The sequence below is a fragment of the Rattus norvegicus genome, chromosome 9 (assembly GCF_021556685.1).
Source record: "Rattus norvegicus strain SHRSP/BbbUtx chromosome 9, alternate assembly SHRSP_T2T, whole genome shotgun sequence".
Taxonomy (NCBI): domain Eukaryota; kingdom Metazoa; phylum Chordata; class Mammalia; order Rodentia; family Muridae; genus Rattus; species Rattus norvegicus.
The window spans coordinates 120,072,432-120,088,311 of NC_141542.1; the positions used below are offsets into that span (position 1 = coordinate 120,072,432).

Sequence of the window (15,880 nt, forward strand, 5' to 3'; positions counted from 1 at the left end):
CCAGGTTTATGCTCCCACCCTTGCATCCCTGCTAAACAAACTAACCTCACTTTCCACCAAGTCCTACTTGGGTTGCCTAGATACTCACTGGAGCGTGGTCAGACTCCCAGTTAAAGTCCCTTAAAGAAACCCCAGTCCTTCCCCACCCTCCCGCCAGAAGCCACAGACTGTGAGGAGCTGCACTTCAGCGTGTTTATCGGGGTTGTAAGGACTCTCTTCATAGCTTCCTGTCTGTGCTGCTCCTTTTTGTGGGAGAATGGAGTGGGGGAAGAGGTCATCACAGTAGCCTTCGCTGTCTCTCATTCTCAGTTACGAAGCTGCAGTCATAGATACCACAGCAAATGAAGCTTCCTTGTCCACAGCAGACCAGGGACATCAACATGGTCTCTGGACTAATCACATCTCTAAATCTCAGTGTCTTTGTTGGAGGAAAGTACACCCAAGGGAACGCTGAACATGGACAGCATGAGGGTCCATTGGGAAACAGAATTCATCATCGATCATTTGACAGCTCACTACCTAAGACTAAGGAAAGGTCCAGGTCTCTTCCTTCATGAAAGTTTCTCTACAAATGTTTCGATGGCTACCTGTGTTTGTGGAAATGGGCATGTCTCAAAGCTCCGGATTTCAAGTTCCTGGCATATCCAGGATCCCTTGTGCAGCTAATACCAGACTTCCGATGGCTGGCGGCTGGCCGGGGTGGCAGTGCACATCTGCAATCCTAGCACCAGAAGGCCGAGGGAGAGGATGACTTTAGCGCAAGCAGTGGGGACCAGCCTTGACCGTACGGTGATTTTTAAAACTAAGGGAATTATTTATGAATAAAAAGATTACTAAATTATGGGTAACTAATAATAACTCAACAATTATTTTGACAATTAGCTTTTTAATAAATTAAGAAACTAAGAAAATTATTTGTTTGTGCACTGAAAAGGGTTTTCATGTTTGCCAGAAACTGGAAGAGCAGAAAGGCCGTGTTTCTTACAGAAATCAGTGTTGAGGCGCAGGCTGTTTCTTCTGCAGATCTCTACACATTTACCAGTGGGCTACGAAGAGCCATGATGGGTCCCTCTGGCTTCTCTTTGGTTGCTGTAGAGGTCCTCCTTTTAGGTCTTTTTTTCCTCCTGTAGTGAATTTTCCCAGTCTGAGGGAAATGAAGAGTTCACCGTTCTACCTCGCCGCCATTGGTTAAATCACACTTTGGAGCTGAGCTAGATCCTCTGTGAAGGAGTTTCAGGGAGAAATCAGGTCCACCTTGATCATCCGTCCATTCACGGTGGAGTGACATCTGCTGGAGTGGCAGGAGAAGCTGACAGTCGGCGTTCACCAGGTTTGCCCGTCATAGCCTGGTCTAGTCGTTTGCGAATAAATGAGGTCCTCAGAGTATTGATCAGCCAAGGATTATGAACGATAGAGCTTTAAGTTACCAGTGTCCCAGTCTTCATTTATACGGAGACCATCATGAATCTTCAGATTCAAGGTGTAGCATGAAAACGTGGACTTTAGAAACTGGGACACAAATGAGTCTAGAAATGAAAAGTTTGTTTTTCTAACTTGCTTTAGGGGCTATAAATTTTCAGCCTTCAGTTACACGCAAGATGCTTTTATTGACAAGGAGAGAAAATGGAGAACACTGTGCTTTGAAGCGGAAGGGTTATATACCTTAGTTTCCATCTGCAGTTCTGATGAAGCAGCAAAGAGTCGTAATGATATTTTTTTTCCATTTTAAAAAAATGCCCAGGGGCACACAACGCATGTGTCTAATGACCCGTCCCACTAACCCTCCCCCAGCCTAGCACATAGGACCAAAGGGATCAATTTCCTCTTGAAAAATTTCATGAGAAGGGAATTCTATAGATCATGTAAGTAAAGATGTGTGCTTACAAATGTATAAAAGACAAAAATTTTGAGTAATTTTAAGCCCAAACTACAATTCGGTCTTCAATTTTGCTCTAAAAATAAATTCATTGGAATGATTCTTCAGTGTGGGAGCTCCCAGTTCTCCCTTGGAAGTGCATTTCCGGACTTCCACCCTGAAGTCCGAGTGCTCTGGAACACTGAGGCACCAGAGAACTTCTCAGCTCTCTGCTTACTGTCAGGTCCCAAAGAAAAGCCCTACCCTTCCTCCAGCTCTGCCTGTAACTTGTAATGTGCTGTAGTTTGGTTTTGTTTCTAAGTGCTAATCACCTTTTGATTTATATTTTGATCCAACTGTTATTCAAAAGTATTTTCATTCCCAAACTTATATAAAATCTCCAATATTTGTGCTTTGGCTTCTAGATTTGTTATGTTAGTTCGAGAAAAAATAGCAAACTTGATATTTTCTTATTCTTCTTAGATTTTTTTAAAGATTATTTGTGTTACATTAACTCAGAAAAGACTCCATGGCAATAGGAAAAGAAATCTTTAAATTCTACTATTGTTGGGTATGGGGGTGTTCATGTATCTGTTGGATGTATTTGATCTAGTATTACTCAAACCCAACTTATTCATATTGACCTATTGGATACTTTGTCTATTACTGAATGTCGGATATTGAAATATGTCTTATCATTGTATTTCTGTCCCTTCCTGTCATCTGGTTCATCAATATTGGCTTCAGATGTTTAGAAGTTCTAATATTGAATAGATGTGTGTTTACGTCTAGATCTTTCTCATCCGTTGTCCTTTATAATGTGTTTTGCTTTGTGTGACAGTTTACTACTTAACAGCTATTCTGTTAGAAAAATAGATAGATGATAGATAGATAGATAGATAGATAGATAGATAGATAGATAGATAGACAGACAGATGGATGGATGATAGATGGATGGATAGATAGATGATAGATAGATAGATGATAGATGGATGGATAGATAGATGATAGATAGATAGAGATATAGATAGATAGATAGACAGACAGACAGACAGATGGATGATAGATGGATAGATGATAGATAGATAGATAGATAGATAGATAGATGATGGATGGATAGATAGATAGATGATAGAGAGATAGATAGATAGACAGACAGACAGACAGATGGATGGATAGATACCTTTGCTGTTGCTTATGCTTGACCAACAGGTCCTTTTCTATCCATCAACACTGTCATAGCTCTAGTGAAATAAACAGGCCAAATGGATTTTCACAAATCCAACTAAAGAGTGTGAAAACATAGTCCAAAAGCCCGTGTCACAAGTAACAGACTAACAAGGGACAATTCTGAGTAAAGACAGGGAGAAAGAGAGGCCTACACCCAGGACACTAATCTATTTTTCAGAGAGATACTGAAATAACAAACACCTAAGGGAGAGGAAAGAAGCAAAAGCCAAGAAAGAAGAAATAAATCTTTCATACTTAATACAATTGTTTATCCAGGAGACAAATCTCTTAAGAGAATTTACTCAGGGTCTCCGCCAATTAATCTACTCAACGTCGCAGCCTGGAACACACATGAGGAACAACTGGGAGATGCTGAAATAAGAAGTTTATACTAAAGGCGAGCCAGAGTACTGAGCGGTGAACGTGGGAGTTCAAGTATTACTAAAGAAGAGAAGCAGCCATTTCCAATCCCTGGTCATGTGCGCATCCAGTCATCTCTCGTTTGGGAAGGCGGACCAGTATTCTTTAAATACTCGGTAAACATTTTAAAAAACCAGAAATACTTCAGTCGGGTAGTAAATAAAGATGAATACTAATGGAGAGTCATTTGTAGCAGTGTGAATAAAAGGCATCGTTGGATCCAAATTCGTAGATACATTATCAGCAGCGAGCTGTACCAGCTAGGCTTCCCCACTCTGCTCAGAGCCAACCAGAAGCAGAAGACTGATATACAGGAAAATGACCCAAAACAAGGGCAACCAACCATCATTTCTGAAATACAGAGAAGAAGTGTGCTATTGGAAGAATGGGGTGTGTGAAATACCGGTTTGAAGTACAGTCTAACCATAATCGGTCTTTGGTAAATATCCTGCTCAAGGAAGGGTTAAGATATCAAATGTGAATTGTTAAAAATATTAATACATATGAGTCCTCTGTGGAGCTCATCAAAATTAATAGCAAAAAATATATATGACATATTCTTTAAATGAGCTGGGTTGAAAAATAAAGTCTTCCTGTCTAGAATAAAGCTTTGCATATTAAACAATGTAGGTCACACACATTGTGAGATCCACGCTGAGATTCTTCATTGTAATATGTCAGAGGAGTAAAGTAGGGGGAATATCTAAGTACATTAGTAATAAGCATCTCAAGGCCCTGGTGATATCATTGCAGATACGTCAGATACACATTGAAAACCACTCACCTACATCAACCTATCCCAAGTCTATGTTTTCCTGAGAAGTAAATTTATTCTAAAGTAAAATTAGAAGTAAATTTAAAGATATTCACAAGTGTTTAAGGCATAAAATATATTATCCTTATACTTGCAATTTACCAGATTATTAGTTTGAGACTATGGGGGTACATGAATTTAACACACATTATATGTATAGATATGTATACACACAAACACATCTAAAAATAAAGTCTTGAGCGTCTAAACATCAAGTGTGTGTAGTTTTCTTTTTTAACTTGTATTCCTATACAAGAATCACCTTAACATTGACTTGCATTCTTGTACTGATTCTGTTTTAAATAGGAAAAGATAATTCCTGAGGAAGCTACTGCCTTCTGAGGAGGAGCTGGCTCGGGATAAGTGAAAGGGAGAAACTGGGTTCAGGAAACATCCTTGATTATACTGTCTATGCCTGTGAACTGTCCCCCCACACACACACAGAGCAATGAGACCCCGTTTCACTTACTTCATAACAATGCGCACTACTCCCTTTTTTTCGGGCTGCCTTTTGCTGATGGTGTGTTTCCTTTGCAGGTCTGTTTCCACGGGCGTCTTTTGAGGGAGAGCGGAGACATCCAGAGAGGGGAAAAAGAGTCTGGAGAGAGTGTTAGCGATTCTCCACCCGATGTACTTGGAGAAAGCTTCTGAGTTTGGTGCGGCCTTTGAGCTGAAAGGGTCAGCTGCGTCATTCAATTCAGCCTGTTGGGGCAAAATGAAAAAGAAAAAGGAGTGATTGGAATACGGTTGAATGAAAGAAAGCTCAATTTATTTAATAGAAGATAATGTGTATGTTTTCTTTGACTAGCAGTGCCTTCTTTCTAATGAGTAAGAGTAATCGTGAGCTTGGTGGGAAAATGCTTTTGCCACAAACACTGATTGTCTGAGTTTGGTCCACAGGACCCATATAGAGGAAAGAACAGATGTCCACAAGCTGTCCTCTGACCTCCACATGCGTCCCTGTGCATGTGCAGCACACATGAACACAAATGTAATATACATTTTGTTGGGCTGCAGAGATGGCTCAGAGGTTAAGAGCACTGACTGCTCTTCCAGAGGTCCTCAGTTCAAATCCCAGCAACCACATGGTGGCTCACAACCACCTGTAATGGGATCTGATGCCCTCTTCTGGTGTGTGTGAAGAGAGCAGCAGGATACTCATATAAATAATAAATAAATATATACATATATCAAATAAATAAGTATTTTTTAAAAAAATTGTAAAGCTGACCTTTGCAATAACCTCCCCCAGTCTACAAATAGAGCAATACTCAGCAAAAAGAACAATTATGTATTAGTGCACAGTTAGGTAATTTTTAATGTGGTGATAAAATTCACATTTTAAATATAATGCCCTTGACATACAAAAGTCTCATCAACACAAGCGCTTGAAGTGCTGTATACTTCATTATATGAAATTTCCTTTATTCTGCTTATAGCTCAAGATCCCATTAGAGTGAAGACAGCATTTCTACAGAATGGATTTTTAAATCAAAGGGAGTACAGAAACAATGGCTTTGCATTTAGCTACGGTTAAAAATATTTCAGGAATTTTATTCATTGGTTTTTTTATTTTACTTTAATGCCACATAAAATGTGAAAACTATGTATATTAATCAGTCACCATATTATATTTCAAAGCATGTAGACTCTAATTAACGGCACCCACCAAAGCCATGACAAAGAGTACAAAAAAATCTGAAACATTTCAGCAAATTCTACTCAAAATGAGAGACTGCTCAAAATCTCCAATATATGTGATGTGCCATCCATGACTGACTTCCGAGATATTCAGAGGCTTGGTTTCTTTGGTTTGACATGATTCTTTTGAAGACCCGCACACAGAAGGACAGACGGATACCTACAAGCTCTGTCCCCTGACCTCCACACCTGTGCATGTGCAGCACACATTAACCATCTCAATTCCACCAGGAAAAAGACACAGAATAGCACTGGATACAAGAACAAGATCCATGCTGCTGCATCCAAGAATTCCCATCAAGAATAAGCATCACCCAGAGTAAGGGTGGGAAAAGATATTCCAAGCTGATGAACCCAAGAAGCAAGTCAGTACAACCATTCTAAGATCTGACAAGAGATTTCAAGCAAAAAATAATCTGAAAAGATAGGGAAGGTCCCTATATACTCATCAAAGGAAAATCCACCTAGAGGACATTACAGTTCTAAACATTTATGTACCAAACACAAGAGCATCCAAGTTGGGTGGAGGGGGACATCCTCTTGGAGACAGGGGAGAAGGACTAGAATGAGGACCAGTTGGAGGGCAGATAATGACGACTGTAAAAAAAGATTTAATAATAATAATAATAATAATAATAATAATAATAATAATAATAATAATAATATCAAAAAGGAAAAGAATTCCAAAAAAGAAAAAAGAAAACTACTACAATTTAAATCAAATATTGACCTCACACATTGATAGTGGGTGACTTCAATACCCCGCTCTCACCAATAGACCATTAACCTAGACAAAACCTAAACAGGAATGTGGGGTTGATAACTTCCTAAATCAGGTGAACCTAACAGGTATTTACAGAACATTCACCAGACACCATAGAACGTGCTTCCTTCTGAGCATCTCATGAAACTCTCACCAAAATTGACCACATACTCAGACACAAAGCAAGTCTCAGCAGATCTGAGGAAATTAAACCTTGCAAACCTTGCATGCTATCTGACCGCCACGGATTTAAGGCTGGATGTCAACAACAGCAGAAGCAACAGAAAGCTGGGTGCTGGGATCCTACCCAACTCCTCACTGATACTAAAGACATGGATCTTGCAGGAGAACCTACAGTATCTCTTTACTTATCTCTAACCACGCCCTAAACATTTGTTCTTATAAACACAGGTAAGTGTAGTCTTCAACCTCATCATGGAAACTTCTTTTTGCAACAGATGGGACCCTCCGCAGGAAACCACAGCCAATCGGAGCACGGAGTTGTGGAGTCCAGCCCCAGCCGATACATCTACAAAGCGCCCCCACACCTAAGGCTTGAGGAACATTGCAGAAGATGGGGGAGAACTGTTAGAAGAGCAGGTCAGGAAGTATGCTGGGACGTCGTGACTCCCAGCAATAGCAGATGCTATGTCCATAAACGTGAGCTGAGCAAGGTCAACAGAGATAGACATGCCAACGTGGATGTGGCCTCAGCCCTGTGCAAAGAGCTACAGGCGGCCAAGGAGTGCTGAGATGGGCAGAAATCGTTTCCCCAGGGAAAGGGCACCAACTGGTTACTCGGTATCAAATGGTCAAGCCTGGAAACACACATCAGAGTGACATTATTCAGAGAGCAAGTTACCCTTCAACAGAGGAATGGATACAGAAAATGTGCTACGTTTACACAATGGAGTACCACTAAGCTATAAAAAACAATGACTTCATGAAATTCTTAGGCAAATGGATGGAACTAGAAAATATCCTGAGTGAGGTAATCCAGTCACACAAGAACACACATGGTGTTCACTCACTGATCCGTGGATATTAGCCCAAAATCTCAGAATTCCCAAGATACAATCCACAGACCATATGAAGCTCAAGAAGGACAACCAAAATGTGGATGTGTCAGTCCTTCTTAGAAGGGGGAACAAAATACTCACAGGAGGAAATACAGGGACAAAGAGTAGAACAGAGCCTGCCCCACCTGGGGATCCATCCCACAGGCAGCCACAAAACCCAGTCACTATTCCTGATGCCAAGAAGAGCTTATTGACAGGAGCCTGATATGGATGTCTCCTGAGAGGCTCTCTCAGAGCCCTACTGAAACAGAAGAGGATGCTTGCAGCTAACCATAGGACTGAACAAGGGGACCCCAATGGAGCAGTTAAAGAAAGGACTGAAGGAGCGAAGGGGTTTGCAACCCCATAGGAAGAACAACAATGCCAACCAACCAGAACCCCCAGAGCTCCCAGGGACCAAACCACCAACCAAAGAGTACACGTGGAGGGACCCATGACTCCAGCCACATGTGTAGCAGAGGATGGGCCTTGTCTGGCACCAATAAGAGGAGAAGCCCTTGGTCCTGTGAAGGCTCTTTTCCCCAGTGTAGGGGAACGCCAGGGTGCTGAGGTGGGGGTGGGTGGGTGAGAGGGGGAGCACCCTTATAGAAGCAGGGGGGATGAAGAGCAGGAAGCCTGGTAGGGAATAACATTTGAAACGTAAATACACAAACTATCTAATAAATTTTATGTGTGTGTGTGTGTGTGTGTGTGTGTGTGTGTGTGTGATATATGTCTGGTCATGAGGGCTTCATTTTTCATTACCTTGGCCAGTGTTGCAAATACAGAATGTAGGAACATTAACGTTTTAGACAGGCAGCTGAGGAGGGTTAAAGAAAGGACTGAATGAGAGCTTGATGTTTCCCACTCACAAGTTATGTGGTTTCCTGCGAGTTATGCACTCTCTGTACCTCTTTCCCTACCGCTGAGTTGAAGTAGTAACAACGTGTTCAAGTGATCTTGTAAACGTTGACCACGAGAGTTGACTATGTTTTCTAGCTCCTTCTGACCGCAAACCTCTTCAACGTCAGCCCCTCCTTCACGTTTACTTTCAGAAAAAGCCTGACACAGTACAAACAGCAGGGCCTTGGAGTAGTGTTCACTGACAGGGCATGGACCGCATACCGTTTATTTCACCCTGAGCCACATTGGCAGCGAGAGTAGGAGAGCTACGGAGGTCAGTGCAGGTGGTGGATGAGGTGCTTAGAACTTTGCTGTGCCCATGAGCAGGCACACTGCCTAAACGTGGTGCCGTGACTTCAGCACTTGGTTGCTGAGAATCTAAGGAGAAGAGATCTCCAAAAGCATAGCTATCCTTCCATATCCAGCTTTTCCATTTATGCCAAAACAAGTCAGGCATGGAGGAGGAGACAGGCAGGCACCGGGAGGCAAATAGACTGACGGCTGTCCCTTCTGCCCAACAGGCAGTGCTAGGACTGTGGAGACGTTATGAAGTATAAAAACTATTTTATTTTTAACAGTCTTGCCATTGAAATATAACCACAGAGGGTTGTATCTGAGGAGTCAGGAGACACCCTGAATAGAGTCACACATCCCTTAGAGCTCTGCGTATTTTTCCTTGATGATCCAGGTCACATAGCAGATGGCAGAGAGCCTTCAGACGTGATGGCTTCTCCTGCATGTGCCAGCATAAGCTGCTGACTCACCAGCACTGAGAAGCCTCCCTCAATACAAGCCTTTCTGGAAACATTTCAAACAGAATGCGCTAATTAGCATTTGCCTATTAGGCCACTCTGACGGGATTTTCTTTATATTGGGTTTATGTTCACTTCGGTGCACAAAAGGACTCGTGTTTAGGGATCTATTCGGGATTGATTTTCATCTCAAATATTCTTGTTAGATATTTCACCTCTCCTCGAACCTTTGAAATCACTCAATATTCTGAACAGATATAATGAGATTATGGATGGCAGAATGTTATTATGGATATGTATGCTATATGGTAGTAGCTTGTATAGTTAGCAGTGGATTTATTGGCGTTGAAAATGAATTGAAATATTAAACTAAAAAATTTTCATTAAATTCAAAAGTCTACCATACGAAATGCATATTTGATTTTAATGTACGAGAATATTTCTATTTACCTAGCATTCTAGTACATACCTCCCCCACGTGGTGCTCAGTAGATCATAATAAAAGCTTCATGTCACTCCCTGTAAGCTACAGTAGTATCTGACATGAACAGGGGTTGGGGAAAGCAAGGGACAGGACAGAAAAGGGCGAAGCTTGTGTTACAGACTCAGATTTCTTAAGTCCTGAGCCTTCCTTATACAGGTATTGTTTTTATGTTCCCTACACACGTGGAGTAGTAAATGAACAGCTAAAAATAGGCACACTTTAGTCACAAACATCTTCCAGACAGTTTATATATCATCTTCAAAAGGGGCATCCGGGAAGACATATAAAATGGCCCTGTGGGACCCGTGAATTAGCGAGTTACTAAAGAAGCATGGACGCATATGCATAAACAACTAAACCTTGACAGTCTTTATTGCAAACGACTGAAGTCAACAGAGTGTCAAAGGAAGAAATAAAACAGAGGTTTGTCCCATGACGTTCATGTTTTAAGATAAAAATAAAGACCGCTTGCTTACAAAATGTTCCCATTCAATCCGATTTAAAAACACGATTTTCATAGAGCTGAAGTGTTCAGCCCAGTAACCTGTGGGTGAGACATGCTCATTTTCTAGAACCTGATGTGGGTTTGCCTTACTTGTCTAAGTGACATCTGCTTAGCTGTCTTGTATGATCGTACTAACTATATTGAGAAGGAAGGATATAAAAATATAAATGGATATGTGTGTATTTAACTGGGTAAGTGGTACAGAGGGGTAAGACCATTGGCTTTGGAACTCAAGAAATAGCAATTCCAGGAGCAGGGGGGAGACAGAAGCTGGGACTGCCACTGCTGCTCAAAGGTCCTCAGCCAGTGACTTGGGTTGACTAGTGAGTATGGGAATTTTTAAGAACTTAGCTTAGAGACTATTTCTCCTGAAGCCTGTACTATTTATTCCATCAAATCCTGTAGAGAGCGGCGCGGCAAAACAAAGATGGTGCCGACATCCAGCCTTGTCTGGATATAAATGACTTACTGTGCATGTGCAGGCTTGTCCCCTTGCTAGGGCTCCCTCTAGTGGTGAACAGCGGTACTGCACATGTGCGGTTTATGCACCAGGTGTTAGTTGACCGTTAATATGCTAATGAGGTGATTCATTCTCGGCCAATCCCTGGAGGACAAGTAGTGGGGTGATCCAAGCCCCACCAATCCCTGAGAGATAATTAGCATACTGTTGTCTATATAAGCCGAGCGATTTTGCTGCTCGGAGTCCCTGTTCAAGAGAGCTGTAACACTAAGAGAGCTGTAACACTAAGAAGAGCTGTAACACAGTAAAGGCTTGCTCGCAGAAGAATCCTGTTGCCACGTGTCGTTCTTGCTGGCGGGACATTGGGCGCGCGACAAAATCCAATAAAAACCTTTTATGACCAAAGACATGAGAATGAGGTGAGAAAAAAAACACTGAAATAAAGCAGTTATAAGCATTTACATCTTATGTGTGCTGTGTCAAAAGCTCAGCCCAGAAGACTACCTGTTTCGTATAAAGCTGTCGGCTTTATATAGGCTAGAATCGTCTATCTCGATGAGGGATTGCCTAGATTCCATTGGCCTGTGGGCATGTCTGTGGGGGATTATCTGTCTGTGGGGGATTATCTGTCTGTGGGGGATTGTCTGTGGGGGACTGTCTGTAGGGGATTGTCTGTGGGCATGTCTGTGGGCGGTTGTCTGTTGAGGGTTGTCTGTGGGGGGTTGGCTGTGGGGGGTTGTCTGTGGGGGATTGCCTGTGGGGGATTGTCTGTGGGGGATTGTCTGTGGGCATGTCTGTGGGGGGTTGGCTGTGGGGAATTGTCTGTGGGGGATTGTCTGTGGGGAATTGTCTGTGGGCATGTCTGTTGGGGGTTGTCTGTGGGGGGTTGTCTGTGGGGGTTGTCTGTGGGGGATTGCCTGTGGGGGTTGCCTTGATTGTGCTCATCCATGTTAAAGACCCAGCCTTAGGAGGTGGGTAAGCACATCCTCTGTATTTGGGGTGTGGACTATATGAGAAGGAAAGAGATGAATACTAGCCTGCATTCATCAGTGTATTCCTCTCTGCTTTTTGACATATGACCAGTTCTCTCAAGCCCCTGTCATTTGCCCTTCCCTGCTGCAATGGGCTATCACCGGGAATCATGAGTTAAAACCTTTCTCCCCTAGGTTGCCTCCATCAGGGTATTTTTCATCAAACAACAGTCGAATGAACTAAGACACCATTTAAAAATTAGATTGAAATATTAAACCTGAAATAAACGGAAACCTACAAAATTCACTGCCGCTGAATCAATCACAGTTCGTGCAGATGTGCACCGCCAAGACACATCCTGATACGCATGCACAGCCGTAATTCAAATCTCAACCCATAGCAAAGGTGAATTAGCCCAGGCTGTCGCACATGGGGGAGCTTTCTGCATTATCTACTTAGTTGGATCATCTTTCTTCTTCACTCTTCAATGCCCAGTTCTAGTCAATCAATGTAAAATTTCAGTTTCTGCATGATAAAAATAACTGTTCAAATATCGGCACTTCTATAAGGGAAATGGGAATTATGAAATTTTGGGGAAGTAGATGGATCTGAAAAGGGTACCATTAATAATGAATTATTAAATGAAGTGACCCAAATTAAGAAAGACGAAAAACAACAGTTTCTCACACGCAGATCCTAGCTTGTACATGTGTCTATGAGGGCTGTAAATGTGTGTGCAGCCTAGGAAACTAGAAAGGAACCCAAAAGACGATAAAACTGGGTGCCAAGGAAGAAACAGGAACAAATGAATGTCTGTGACCCCCAAAGCAGGAAGGAGGCTGAAGGTCAAGCTACAAACAAGGGCCCAAGGGAAGGGAGGAAGGAGGCGGAGACATAAGGAGAGGGAAGCAACCACAAAAAGGCATTTTGAGATTGCCATAGTGGTATTTAATGCCTTCTGTGGTGATTTTTAAAATAAAAGTTAAATAAGTATCAGCTATCTTGTTTATCTGAGGTGAAAAGTGTTGCTCCCAATGGCATGTACAGGCCTGCTTGTGGTAGGGTAGTCCGACAGGGGAAGCAGCATGCATCTCTGCCAACAGGAAACATGATGGATACACTATAAGCTAATGGGTTGCTGCGCTGAGCCACAGTTTAAATTGTCACACAGAATGTTGATGAATCTGGGAGACATGTTCGCTGGCACAGACAGATGCTAATTGTGTAACATATGAAGCTGCTCACATTAACAAGACCTAGAGCCTGGGGTAAACGCCTTGTTTAGAGCGGAGAGGAGTGATTAGAAGGGATAGATGTATGAAGCCCTAAACCGTTAAATATTTCACTAAACAGTCCCTCCTTAGGTGTTTGCATTTGGTGTGTCAGAGATAAACATTTTTAATCTGTGTATCTTTACTTTGTTTCTATTTTGATAAAGATTATGTCTAGGCATACACTGCATCCTTGTTTGATACTAGAAAGTAACAACGTGCTAAACAAGAAGAAAGGGAGGAGAGGGGGGAGGAGAGGGAGAAGGAGGAAGAAAAGGAGGAGGAGGGAGAGGATGAGAAGGGAGAGCTAAAAACAAAACCAAAGAGGTATGTGGAAGTCACGAAGGGATAACTGAAGCAGGAGAAACCACGTGGTAATGAGCAAGTATTGCATAGCCGTTTGGGAAGAAGTTTGGAAAGATGGCTGGACAATACATAGATAATTTGAGGAGAAAATGCTTTCGAATTATCAATTCACAAGTGAGGGAAATCCAAATGGCAAAGAGGTAGGGAAAAATAACCATCTTAGTATTAAAAAGATTAAAAGCATTATTTATTTCACACAGAGGACCAGCTATCACACTACTACACAGACGACTGGCTATCTCACTGTCTTAGAGTTGTCACTATTGTCCTGATTAAACATCAAGACCAGAAGCAACTTGTGGAGGAAAGGCTTCCACACATCACTGATCATCACCAAAGAAAAGTAGGCAAGAACTCAAACAGGACAGAAACCTGGAGGCAGGAACAGATTCAGAAGCCAAGGAGGGGTGCTGTTGACTGGCTTGCTCCTCATGCCTTGCTCAGCCTACTTTCCTAGAGTACCCAGGACCACCAGCCCAGGGATGACACCCTCCACAGTGAGCTGGGCCTTTCCCCATCGCCCACCAATCAAGAATATTCACCTCAGCTCTGTTCACATGGCCATTAGTGGGTTTTTTTTTTTTAGTTGAGTTTCCCTCTTCCAAAGCGACCCTAGCTTCTACAATGTTGACATAAAGCTAGCCAGCACAATTGACCCCTTGTCAACTTGCTCAATCAATAGGCTATTGAACAACGAATAACCTTTCCAATTTTGTTCATCCTCAAGCTATCATATAAATAAATATAAATATGTAACATAAGCTATAAATATATGTAAACATGTAATGTAAACTATACTACAAACTTAAAATTCCTACAAATTTTAAACATTTCAGCGCTTTAAAATTCAGTCTTTTTTGAAAGAAAAAAATCAAAATTCTCTTTTAAACTCAAAGTCTCTATAAAACCTCAAAACTCTCTTTAAAAGTTCAAAGTCTTTCAGGTGTAGACTCATGTAAAACTAACAATGAGTTAAATGCTTTCTTATTCTGAGGGGGAAAACCCCAGGGCGCTGTCACAATCTAAACAAAGTAAAACCAGCCCCAGTCATTTAAAGCTCGGTGTTAGACTTCTGGGATTCACTCACTGTCCTCTGGGCTCCTACTAAGGGCTGGCCGCAGCACACACCGCCTGTCTCATGGTCTCAGGGCGACCCCACTCTGCAGCTCCTGCTGCCCTCATCGCTTGTCCCACGGCACAGGCTTCTCGAAAATGCTGCGGTTTCTTATTGCAACTGGGCTGCTCTTTGACCTAGCCTCTCCTGGGCTCTCTTCATCTTGCCAATTCTCAACTCTCTGCATGACCTCCTCAGTCCTGGGGCTTCGACTGCTACTGAAGCTACACCTTCGCCAGTGATCTCTCATGCTCAGCTGCTCTACACAACACTCCTGTGCCTGCAAAACCAATACCACCTGGGAGACCCTTACACGTGATCAGGTTCATCTGCTAGCATGAGGCACAGCCTTGACCGCCTCTGGAACTCAGCTTCTGTGTGCTGAGTCTGGGGAAGGCTTCCCGCAAGACTTCAGCTCAGCGGTGCTGGTCTCTCCTTAATTCCTGTTTATCTCAGCTTCAGGTGACCAGCATCAACTGCCCCGGCAAAGCAACAGTTTCATTTAGGTTCTGGTTTCTCAGTGGTCACAGCTGACTTCCATCAGCCCAGCTGACAAGAACCACGGATTCTTAATTCGAAATTGCAAATGGCCCCCATAGAACCTTTAAGAGTCTCAAGCGGCTCTCGGGAACGCCACAGGCCAGGCCTCCATCGTCTTCTGTGCCTGCGCTGCCCTCAACAGTTTTATCTTCCAAGCCCCTTCAGGACTGCCCCGCCCAGCTCTCAGCTCTCAATTGGTTTCATAAAAATAAAGAATCTAAATGGATTTTGGATTTGTTTGTTTGAAGAGAAAGCAATCTTCACGGAATTTTAATTGTTTGGTTACTTTGTAGTATAAAATTGCTACACAAAATTTCATATATATACTTAAAATAATGGATATTTTTATTATTGTTATTTTGCTATTATTATTTTCCAGCCCAAAGTTCCAAAGTCCTTACACAATCCTCTCTAGAACACAGCCGGGTCTGTCCTGATAACACCTTGTGACCGTCTGTCCACCGCCATCTCAGCCAGGGTTGGTATTTCCGAATGGAGCACCATAATGAAAAGCAGCTTTCAGAGGCAAGCAACGAGGGTAGGAAAGGGTTTATTTGGCTTACACTGCTACATCATTTTCCATCTTTGACCTAGTTAGGGCTTTACTGCTTCGAACAGACACCATGACCAAGGCAACCCTTATAAGAACAACATTTAGTTGGGGCTGGCTCA

General features: G+C 42.4%; 1 protein-coding gene across 8 annotated transcripts in view; it reads right to left on the reverse strand.

Moving 5' to 3' along the window:
- Tmem232 (transmembrane protein 232) overlaps nucleotides 1-15,880 on the reverse strand; it is a 255,084-nt gene that overhangs the window by 98,873 nt on the left and 140,331 nt on the right. For all 8 annotated transcript variants that reach the window (XR_015628864.1, XR_015628865.1, XR_015628866.1 and 5 more), the window contains 1 exon segment: nucleotides 4,789-5,021. Coding sequence is in view for 5 of the 8 variants with exons in the window: in XM_087567424.1 (XP_087423550.1) it covers nucleotides 4,789-5,021 (233 nt within the window). In the remaining 3 variants the exon portion in view is untranslated.